This window comes from Ruditapes philippinarum, unplaced genomic scaffold, assembly GCF_026571515.1.
Source record: "Ruditapes philippinarum isolate M1 unplaced genomic scaffold, ASM2657151v2 ctg20173_1_1_1_1, whole genome shotgun sequence".
NCBI lineage: Eukaryota > Metazoa > Mollusca > Bivalvia > Venerida > Veneridae > Ruditapes > Ruditapes philippinarum.
In genome coordinates this window covers 1-11861 of record NW_026857941.1, presented here as the reverse complement: position 1 = coordinate 11861, position 11861 = coordinate 1, and the positions used below count along the sequence as shown (strand labels likewise).

The 11861-nt window shown below is 32.6% G+C and overlaps 1 protein-coding gene across 1 annotated transcript; it reads left to right on the top strand.

Annotated features, from left to right (window-relative positions):
- The first annotated feature begins 631 nt into the window (after nucleotides 1-631).
- On the top strand, nucleotides 632-7077 carry LOC132751560 (deoxycytidylate deaminase-like). The gene is made up of 5 exons (XM_060741734.1): nucleotides 632-781; nucleotides 1854-1962; nucleotides 2582-2717; nucleotides 3312-3525; nucleotides 6703-7077. Exons 1-5 carry the CDS (start codon nucleotides 726-728, stop codon nucleotides 6839-6841), a joined length of 654 nt encoding a protein of 217 aa, XP_060597717.1. The 5' UTR covers nucleotides 632-725; the 3' UTR covers nucleotides 6842-7077.
- The last annotated feature ends 4784 nt before the right edge of the window (nucleotides 7078-11861 follow it).

Here is an 11861-nt window from a genome sequence, read left to right as displayed (position 1 = left end):
GGGTATCTCATCCTTCTCGTTAGGTTTATAGAAGGAAGAGATATGGATGTCCTTAAAACCTTTAAGGGTTATTTTGGCCCAAACTGAATTATATTTTGATTTCAGATCGGGTTCCTGGCTTAGGATGGATTTCGTGCAAATTGTTGTAAGTGCAAATTACTTTCTTTGTTCACTTCACAATATTTTACTGTTAAATACATTTTCAAAATTTTCATGAAAATTAACATGAATATGAAGGCATGCTGCTTTAATAAACAAAGTTTAGTTTAGTTTAGTCATATTTTATTGCTATATACATGTATATACAATACAGATACAAATTTCATATGTATTTTAAACAGCAAAAGCAAACGGGTTGGGCCCAAGTTCTTACAACATTAGCGGTCGGCCCTCCCCGGAAAACAAACAAAGCCCCCAATCTTTCTGGCTTTCTATAAGCACGGAATTTTCGTGCAAAAACAATGAACTATAAAAGCCCTTCTTTGGCTAAAACAAATATATGTTTAACCAGTTTAGGCAGAGATATTCAAGTTTTTCTGTAAAAATATGATTTATTTTCATTGAAATATCTTTTATGCTTTTCACAACTCGTTGATTTGTTTTTTCAATGATTGACAGAAAAAATGGCACCGCACTACTATATTTAGTGGTTTTTGACCAAAACTTTCAGTGACGTCAGTTGCCCGCACTTTTGTTGTTAGAAAACTTCTAAAACATTAGAAAACATGTCTGACAGTGATAATAACAGCTCATCTAATAATGCTTCACCGAGGACGAACGCGTAAGTTCATTTTAAAATAAACACAATACCACATTTTGCTTCGAATTTTATAATATTGACACGAGAAATATAGAATGTTTCGTACTCAAATATATTCGTCCATCGTCTATTGCTGTTCATGCAAACAAGCTTTTAGCCAGTTTAATATCTTGGTTTACCCGAATGATTCATGGCATTTTCACCAGAATGAGGTTTATTAACTTTTTTAAAATTTGTCAAATGAGTTTTCACAATTTATGCCAGGGACAGTCACCTTTTCCAAAGTTCTGTGACCTGATTCAGGACAATCATGTTCATTATGCCTCCACAAAGTGGGATGCATATAGCGTTGCACTTGTCCGTCCGTCAGTCAGTCCGTCCGTCCCGAAATCTTGTGAACGCAACTCTTAAACGGGATGGCAGATTTTGCTTAAACTTTCAGGGATGAACAACCTTAATGTGTACATGGTAGTGTAGATGGTAGTAAAGGAAGGAATTTTCGCTGTGACCAAATTTAAGAGAATTATGGCCCTTTGTTGATTTTTTCACTATATACTATGTAAAAATTTTGTGAACGCAACTCCTTTTAAACCGAATGGCAGATTTTGTTTTAACTTCCAGGGATGAACAACCTTAATGTGTGGATGGTAGTAAAGGAAGGAATTTTTGCTGCCACCAAATTTAATAGAATTATGACCCTTTGTTGATTTTTTCACTATATACCATAAAGAAATTTTGTGAACGCAACTCCTCTTAAACCGGATGGCAGATTTTGCTTAAACTTCCAGGGATGAACAACCTTAATGTGTAGATGGAAGTAAAGGAAGGAATTTTTGCTGCGACCAAATTTAACAGAATTATGGCCCTTTGTTGATTTTTTTCACTATATACCATATACATGTTGTCAGTGGGGGCATCCGTGTCCTTTGGACACAGTTCTAGTTTTTATTTAGAGCTTGCACATTACTTGTGTAACTAGAAGTTCAGGGGAACTTGATTGCTGTAGCTTTAATAAAAATTCAAATTGTTGCACAAATGCAGACAAAACAAATATTGTACCACTTTGTTAGTTATAATAACATTTTCATTTCAGTGTTGGAAGAAGTTTGTCAACTAAAAGAGAAGATTATTTAGAATGGAGTGACTACTTTATGGCTATAGCATTCTTGTCGGCACAAAGAAGTAAGGATCCACGTACACAGGTAAAAAACACTCTTTATATACTATCACTATTAGTGGTCCAGTTTGGGCACAGGACTGTTCCGACTTATTCAATGTTGTTTTCTAGAAAAACTGCAATTTATAAAAAAATGAGCTACCAACAGGTGGTTAGACACACATTGTATTAAATTGTCAACAAAAAATTCAAATGTCAGAAATATTTCAATCAAAAAGGCAATGATGAAACCGAGACTGGTCCTGTACGGGAACTAGTTACTTGACTGTACAGTCTTAAAGGGGTATGCCTCCAGTTAATTGAAATGAATCATATGGAATAATATAACTATATTTAATGCAATACACAGTTCTGACTGGCTTGTACATATGATATAATAGGAAAAGCAACTTATGATTAAATAAGCAGTCTTATGTTGGATTCCAGTTGACAGCTGATTAATTAAATAGTGTAGCGTTTGTTTTATATAAAAATATCCCTATCTTCAGAAATTACATTGACGAATGTTCATAACACCATGTTAAGACCATTTAAATACAAAAAGAATGCTTATATTATACCCCAGCTTGTTTATTTTTCTATTATTTACACCTACTTTCCCCCATCCTTTAGTTCTATCATATTGATTTCTTTATTTAATCTAGGTTGGTGCCTGTATTGTGAATGAAGAGAAGAAGATTGTGGGTATAGGGTACAACGGTATGCCGAACAAGTGTTCCGATGACAACATGCCGTGGGGACGTGAGGCAGATAATATACTGGAAACTAAACAACTCTATGGTAACTACTGCATTTGTAAATTGGCTGCAAATCATTTGAAGGCTGTTATGAAATTTACATAAAGTCAATAGCTGACTTTCAGACATGTTGACAACAAATGGCCTTTCCTTAACTTACTACTGTCAGTAGTGTCATGTTTCGGTTAACATATATATGAACTTATAATAAGGTAAGCATTTTTAGTTCGCCTTTTCAAATAATTTTGTTACATTTTTGTATACATGTTGCACCGCTTGCTATCTGCCATTCTTTGGTTATGTATTTACAGAAGCTGCATGATAGAAGAAGATAGCAGTAGCTTTCAATTTAATATCTAATTCAGTTCACTGCAAAACTTGAACTGTAATCTTCACTTTTGAATTTGAAGAAAAAATGTTTTTAAGCAGAAATCTGATTTGTGACATAGGGTAATTTTATTGTTAGACATAACTTTATCATTACCATTTTTCTGGAATGTTGCCTTTTAACACGTAACAGTGTTGGTGTTACTATCACTTTATTAGATTTAAGTACATTGTAATTATTTACTATCAGAACAAGTCATGTCTTGATTATCTCTTAAGATTTAATACGTTAAGCATTTTATGATTTCAGTTTGTCATGCAGAATTGAATGCTGTTCTCAATAAGAACTCTGCTGATGTGAAGAACTGTTCTATATATGTAGCATTGTTCCCATGTAATGAGTGCGCAAAGGTTGTGATACAGTCTGGCATCAAGGAAGTGATCTATTACTCGGATAAATATCATGAAAGACCAGAGTTTCGAGCATCAAAGAGAATGTTCGATATGGCAGGTGTAAAATACAGGTAAAGAAATAATGTATTAAATGTTTTCTTCTCTGTTAATTTCATTGTGTGCAGTTTTTATTAGCTCACCTGTCACAAAGTGACAGGGTGAGCTTTTGTGATCGCTTTTCGTCCGGCGTCCGTCCGTCGTCCGTCCGTCCGTAAACTTTTGCTTTAAATGACATCTCCTCATAAACCACTGAGCCAATTTCATCCAAACTTCACAGGAATGTTCCTTTGGTGGTCACCTTTAAAAATTGTTCAAAGAATTTAATTCCATGCAGAACTCTGGTTGCCATGGCAACCAAAAGAAAAAACTTTAAATATCTTCTTTTAAAAAACCATAAGAGCTAGAGCTTAGATATTTGGCATGAAACATCTTCTAGTGAGTGTCTACCAAGTTTGTTCAAATAAAAGCCCTGGGGTCAAAATTGGCCCCGCCAATGGGGGTCATTGATTTTCCCTATATGCATATAGTAAAAACTTAAAAAATCTTCTTTTAAAGAACCGTAAGAGCTAGAGCTTAGATATTTGGCATGAAACATCTTCTAGTGAATGTCTACCAAGTTTGTTCAAATAAAAGCCCTGGGGTCAAAATTGGCCCCGACCCAGGGGGTCATTGATTTTCCCTATATGCATATAGTAAAAACTTAAAAAATCTTCTTTTAAAGAACCCAAAGAGCTAGAGCTAAGATATTAAGCATGAAACATCTTCTAGTGAGTGTCTACCAAGTTTGTTCAAATTAAAGCCCTGGGGTCAAAATTGGCCCCGCCCCGGGGGTCATTGATTTTCCCTATATGCATATAGTAAAAACTTAAAAAATCTTCTTTTAAAGAACCATAAGAGCTAGAGCTTAGATATTTGGCATGAAACATCTTCTAGTGAATGTCTACCAAGTTTGTTCAAATAAAAGCCCTGGGGTCAAAATTGACCCCGCCCCAGGGGGTCATAGATTTTCCCTATATGCATATAGTAAAAACTTAAAAAAATTTCTTTTAAAGAACCCAAAGAGCTAGAGCTAAGATATTAAGCATGAAACATCTTCTAGTGAGTGTATACCAAGTTTGTTCAAATTAAAGCCCTGGGGTCAAAATTGGCCCCGCCCCGGGGGGTCATTGATTTTCCCTATATGCATATGGTAAAAACTTAAAAAATCTTCTTTTAAAGAACCATAAGAGCTAGAGCTTAGATATTTGGCATGAAACATCTTCTAGTGAATGTCTACCAAGTTTGTTCAAATAAAAGCCCTGGGGTCAAAATTGGCCCTGCCCCAGGGGGTCATAGATTTTCCCTATATGCATATAGTAAAAACTTAAAAAATCTTCTTTTAAAGAACCCAAAGAGCTAGAGCTAAGATATTTAGCATGAAACATCTTCTAATGAGTGTCTACCAAGTTTGTTCAACAAATAAAAGCTCTGGGGTCAAAATTGGCCCCGCCCCAGGGGGTCATTGATTTCCCTACATGCATATAGTAGAAACTTAAAAATCTTCTTTTAAAGAACTCAAAGAGCTAGAGCTAAGATATTTAGCATGAAACATGTTCTAATGGGTGTCTACCAAGTATGTTCAAATAAAAGCCCTGGGGTCAAAACTGGCCCCGCCCGGGGGGGGGGGTCATTGATTTTCCTTATATGTGTATAGCAAAAACTTAAAAATCTTCTTTGGAAAAACCCAAATAGCTAGAGTTTAGATATTAAGCATGAAACATCTTTAAGTAAATATCTACAAAGTTTGTTAAAAATAAACGCCCGGGGTCAAAAACTGGCCCTGCTCAGGGTGACATTGTTTCTAACTATATGTGTATAGTAAAAACTTTAAAAATCTTCTTTTAAAAATGCCAATGAGCTAGAACTTAGATGTTTAGCATGAAACATCTTCTTATGGGTGTCTACCAAGTGTGTTCAAATAAACAAATAAAAGCCCTTGGGTAAAAATTGGCCCGGGGGTGGGGGGCCTATATACAGGTGAGCGACCCTAGGGCCATCATGGCCCTCTTGTTGAGAATAAAGAATGATAAATCTCCAAGAGTGATTTTTTCCCTAAATAACACTTGCTTGGAGTTTGTATGGGAGGAATTATATCAAAAACTATAATAATAAAAGTGATAAAATCACTATTTTGATTCTTAGACATCAACAAATAAATGCTACCATAAAGAATATTATGCTTAATATTTTCTGATTTGTTTTGGTACTTATTTTCAGCGCGTCATAGTCTTAATAGTTACGTCACATGTCTAGAAATAGATCAACAACATTGATTTTATTACATGTTTACACACCTCAGTCCTTATATGTTCAAAAGGGAAATATGTGGTGTATGTTCAATAGGGAAATATGTGGTGTTAGAATATGTAATGAAACTATTCTTTATACAGTTTAATTTGATAAAAATGTACTTCTACACTCAAATATTTCTTATATTCTTTGATCAGTACTGACAAATGTATGGTGGGTATTGAGTTAGACTAGTTCGCACAGCATTTTCTGAGTACTATCCAGCTAGCTTACCAAAGCTCTGTGGTTATGTGCCAGGTTCTGCCTTAAAAAATTGTACGAAGCAGCATCTAAGATCTACCTATACAGGTAAAGCTTAAAAATTACCAGATGTTCACCATAGTGCAGTGACAGGTTAATTCCTTATATAAGTTGATAAGAGTTAACCAGTCATTGCACTAAGGTGAATGATTATGACCTTTACAATGGCCTTTTAACATAAAACAGAGCAAATCAAATCAGTCTCTACCATTGGCTGGTTTATTCAATACTTTTGCGTGGGTAAAAACTCAGATGAACAAAGAAATATTGCCCAAACAATGTTTTGTTTTCTCTCCCTTTTAAAGCGAAAAATCTAGAATTGATTTAAAAGAACAATGTAAAAAAATTGAGGCTAATTATATTGTACAATTCTTCTTTTTACCCCTTGTGGCTGAGGGTATGCCTTTCATGGTTGAGGTATCAGAGTTGCAGCCACTGTTTAACCCTGCATGATCATTGGAGGCGACCAAATGGATTTGAATAACTGGAGTCTTTGCATTTCTTAGCTCCAGCAAGTGAGGTGGTTTTGACTACTAGTGTTACTCTAAGTTTGTAACACCTGAGGTTTGCCAAATTCATCTTTCCTGTTTCAGTACAATATAACTTAAACTGTGTTGGTGCTATAAAATATAGGAAATCATACAATTTTTCTCCTTCAGGCAATATCGACCAGCGCAGAAACAAATAGTGATAGATTTCACAACCATAGACGAGATGTCGAATGGCGTGATCGCAGACATGGATTCGCTTAGTCTCAGCCCAAAGTCCGAGAATTCTGTACCAGACTCTACTAGCTGATCTGATATAATGTTAGAATATGCAAGAAATATTATTCAAAATTTGTGAAGGGAAATACTTTAAAAACTACATTATTATGCCATGTAGAGATTATACTATACCTCCAGATGTAAATTTTTAAAAAATTGGACATAAAAATGGTATTTGAAGTGTTAAAATAAATGTAGTAGATAAGATATTTAGCAGGGTAAAGACATGAGTAAGGATGAGTTTGCTTACTATAGCTTGATACATTAATGATTTACCGCCTTTGTGGTCGAGGGGTTAGAGTCGATGACTTCTAATCCAGTTACCTCTCTGGCGTGGGTTCGATCCCCGGGAGATGCTTTGGTAGTTTAGCGCGGAGGAAGGTAGTCTAGTACTGGTGTAACTCTCCAGGAACGATGGTTAGGAAACTACCCGCCTATATGACTGAAATACTGTTGGGAGAAGGCGTAAAATGAAACAAACAAACAAACAAACATTAATGATTATGATGGCAAGTGCCTTATTGTAGCCTAAATGGCTTTATTTGTACAGTGCGCAAAACTTGCCCTATTTTGATTGCTTTACGTTTTCATAAAAATCAGCATTGACCTGGAGGTGTCGTGCTTTAATTTTTGGTGCTAAAATTTGTAAATATCTTCTGACATTAAATTATAGCTGTCCTTTGATTAGTATGATCTCAAAGCTGATACAGCTATGTGTTTCTTTTTACACTTACAGGCATTTTACACTTACGGGCATTTGACATTGCAAAGTTAAGTTAAATTATATAAATCAATTTTTTTTTCCTTGCAACATTCCATACCCAGTTTAAAGTGGCCTTGTTTATATTAAAATTACAAAGTATAATATTATTTATTATAATCAAGTTAAAATATTGATTATTGACATTGGATAGCATAGTACTGCTGTTAAAATTTGATTTTCGAGTGCATTGTCTTGACTGCCTTTGGATTTTTGATTTAAAGTTTTATGTCACAAAGGCCCATGTATCGATATCATTAAATATAAATAGTTTACACTGGGATGAATGTATGTTACTTTCGGTTTTGAGGTTGCACCTGCGTAATGATTGGCAACTTTGCACAGATCTGTCTGATCACCACATGGCACATAGCGGGTAGCAGCTCTTACATCTGTGCAATACTGAGCTTTGTTAGATTGATACTAAATCGATTACCAATTTACCATGATTTTACTCATAAATTTAGAAAAATAAACTTATTTAAGTGTGTTCAGATATTGAAATTTGCACATGAATATGAAAGCGGCTTTAATTGTTTGATAAGAGACATCATAGTGCCATTAAAAAAATCACCAGTAGTGTTCGTATTTGATATACAAAGATCATATTGAAAAATAAGAAAAATAATTATGATACTGAAAGAATTACTAAATTCATATTGAATGAAAAGAAAATCCATATATTCATATAAATCAGATTATTTTTTTGTATGATCCAAAGAGGGACATTTTTATTATGACAAATTATGATATAGTACATGTGTATAATATAACAAGAAAAAAAACATTTTAAAATTTAAATATTTAAGTGACATTATGTCTTTAAAAAGTTCCAGTAAAATTTGGACAATAATTCTTATTTATGCCATTGTTAAATGAGATTGTAAGATATCTAGTGTTACAAATATTTGACTGTGTTCAATATAATGACCATTGTATTAAAATGTACCTACATGTACAGGTTGTGTATATTGGCTTGATCTTGCAATTTTAGTGCAATAGAAATTAATGTTCAATTTCCACATGAATTTTTGAAATACACTGAATGATATTGTTTTAATTCAATCATTAATCTTGTCACATGTCAAATGATACTGTGTTATAAACACTAATATGATCATTTTTACTGCCATATGAATAGATAGATATTTGAATAATTTTGTATATTTTTATTTCAGTTTCATGAATGAAAGTTTTGAATCAAAAGTTTATGGTTTACTTAAAATTTCATTAATTCATATGTAAAATGAATACATATGTGCTATAATAAATACTCTACATATTTATAGTATAGTTATTTTTTGATTAGTCAGTCTTTCTGTAATAATACTTTATTGTGTTGCCTTGAAAAGGAGCATAACTTAAGTTCCATTTGGCCCACAATATTCAAACTTCATAGGAGGATTGCTATTTGAAGGAGGTAATACTTTATTTATTTCCCATGTCTTACAAATGCTTTATCCTTACTAAAAAAAAACACTTTCAGGCATATAATGCTCCGCCTAGCGGTACTCTTGTCAAAATTTGATTTTGTCCGGGCCATATCTCCTAAACTATAAAAGCAATGGACTTGAAACTTCAAAGGATAATGGATCTCACTAAGATGATGTGCAGTGCATACAAACCGGTACTCTGCACTTCTTATTTTTTTTAGTTATTGCCCTTTGTTAATTTCATACTTTATTTTTGTCCGGGCCATTTCTCAAAAAATTTAAAAGCTATGGACTTGAAACTTCATAGGATGATAGATCTCATTAAGAAGTGCAGTGCAGAAGAACTGGTACTCTGCACTTCTTATTTTTTTAGTTATTGTCCTTTGTTAATTTTCATACTTTATTTTTGTCTGGGCCATTTCTCATAAACTATAAAAGCTATGGACTTGAAACTTCTTCTTAAGAAGAAAATGCTTAAACAACAACTATACTCGCGGAGTTCTAGTTAAGCTTATGAATGACTTGGATTGGTGCATTACATATAAATATGTATGTTATTGTTTAGCTGGATGCAACTGATTCTACCCATGATTCCAGTGCAGGTCGAGATTACCTGGCACGACTATGCCATCTGATTCTGATTTGCACTGGCCACTTCTCAGTTAATACTTAATTAGAATTTATCTCTACAAATAAGAAATGATTTTGTCCCGAATGAAAGATGGAAATGTCTATTTAAGATATGATTCTCTGTACTCCTAAAAATAATATACCAATTATAACTCTTCTGCCTGCAGTAGTGTCTTTGAATTTTTAGTGAACATTGTACAAAAAAGACATCATAGTAAGTAAAATAACAGTGCAAGCCCATTTAAAATGGCAGTCATTTCATTTGTTGCATAAAAAAAATATGTTGATCCACATTTCTTCAATAATATCCATTGTAATTATATGTTTTTGCATTTTATATCCATATGGCCCTATTTAATAATTTTGACAATTTGCTAGGCAGGTTGCAAAACTAACGCCTTGAATATATCAAAGTACCATCATTGCTGGAGTACAGACATTGTTGATAAGGTTACATGAATAATCTTGTTTTGGAGGCTTATGTAGTGGTTAAGTATCTTATTAGGCACTTATATACTTTGCATACAGAATATTAGAAGTTCTAATCTGGTGCCCATGGCCAGTAAAATTGAAGTAGCGACATCATTGTTATAGTGTCAAAGTGACGTGAAATCTGTCCAAATAAAAAAAGGTCTTTTTTTTTTTGGCGTTCAAAAACAAGATAACTCCTAAATAACATTAGATAAGTTTTTATTTTTTTCCTTTTGAATGATAAAAATAACAACAACGATAATTTATTATGGTAATCTCAAAATAACCAATGCACAAATATTGCTTTATACTTCCAAGTGTGCATATAAATAATCATTTATGAATATATAAATATACTTTTATTGCTTTGTGTTCAATTGCTTTTAAATTAAGAGTGCATTTTTTCTTTTCAAAATTAAGTACATGTAACTGTGTTCAGTTTTAGATATTCAAATGTTTTAAATATGAACATAAAATTCAAAATAAATGCATGTCATTTAAGAAATTATAGACATTTACCTCCTATATTTTATCTGTTATGAAAACACTGACAGAGTCTGGATGAGTAAAAAAGTGAATTTCGGAATGCAATTTGAGTGCATACTGAACATGTTCCAAAAAGGAAGAAAAAAATTACAATGCAATTTCTGTTTAATATAAGTGAAGATTTTGTTAATTATTATAAGAATAATGAAACAATGCTACTTGAATTTAATAAAATCAACATTTTTTATTCAGTTTTCTAAAAACATTTGCTAAAATATTCAATTGCTTAAGTAAATGCATTTCACCATCTAATGACCCTTCTACTAACGTAAGAATTTTATTATTTAAAACATTGTAACAAAACATGTTCAATATCCAGTATTGTCAACAATTATTTCCACAAACAGAGCTTGTGAAACTTCCTAAAATTTATTTTTTAAATGAAACTTCTTCCCAACACAGCTACAACATTTTAAATGTCCAAATATAAATTTTCATCTGCTAGGGGACTGCAAATAAAATGCAATCATTATTGACTATTTCACAACCAAAATTAATATATAAAAGAGGCCATACATTGAAATCAAAAATATTTTATATGTCATTATTATTTGTTAAAATGAAACATGATATTATGTCCAATTAATTATTTTGGCAAGTGCCCCCGCATAATGTAGTGATTTTAAAAAGTTCATATAAAATTTCTGTAAAACAGAAAGTTACAATTTGTCATCCTTTTAAATAGCAAAACTTGATGTAAAAGTTAATAGAAATGATAGTACAGACATATATGCACCAAGTTTACATTATAACAAGGGCTTAACTCTGTTAAATTTATGTGGAAAAAAAATGCCACAAAAATTGCTTAGCAACAGGATTGTTTTTGTAATCAGAAGCTTTCTAGGTCGAAAAAATTACCTTTAAAAGGTTCAAGACATTTATATGGGGTCAATCATAATTCAATATGTCTTAAATAAAATCGTCAAAGAACATGTAATGTGTTGAGTAAGTATTAAGCACTAACTTTGAAAATAAAGAAGCCCATTGCCAAGTTTCGAGTTGACCACTAAAAAACAAATGGACGAGGACATCCCCTAATTCGTATTGACAGATTAGATACTTTGAGATTGTAAATGAAAAAATAAATCAATAATTAATTGATAATTAGTACAGTAAAATGAAAAATATAAACTAATTTGTAAATATTACAAGACTTATACTACACACAATAAAATGGTACTATGTAGTTAAGTTTTCTAAATGAATGAAAA

Excerpts from the sequence above, each read along its gene's own strand:
- LOC132751560 (XM_060741734.1), top strand. The coding sequence starts at position 726 with ATGTCTGACAGTGATAATAACAGCTCATCTAATAATGCTTCACCGAGG. Across the intron at positions 1,963-2,581 it reads GTAAGGATCCACGTACACAG|GTTGGTGCCTGTATTGTGAA; the intron begins GTAAAAAACACT and ends TATTTAATCTAG. Across the intron at positions 3,526-6,702 it reads ATGGCAGGTGTAAAATACAG|GCAATATCGACCAGCGCAGA; the intron begins GTAAAGAAATAA and ends TTTCTCCTTCAG.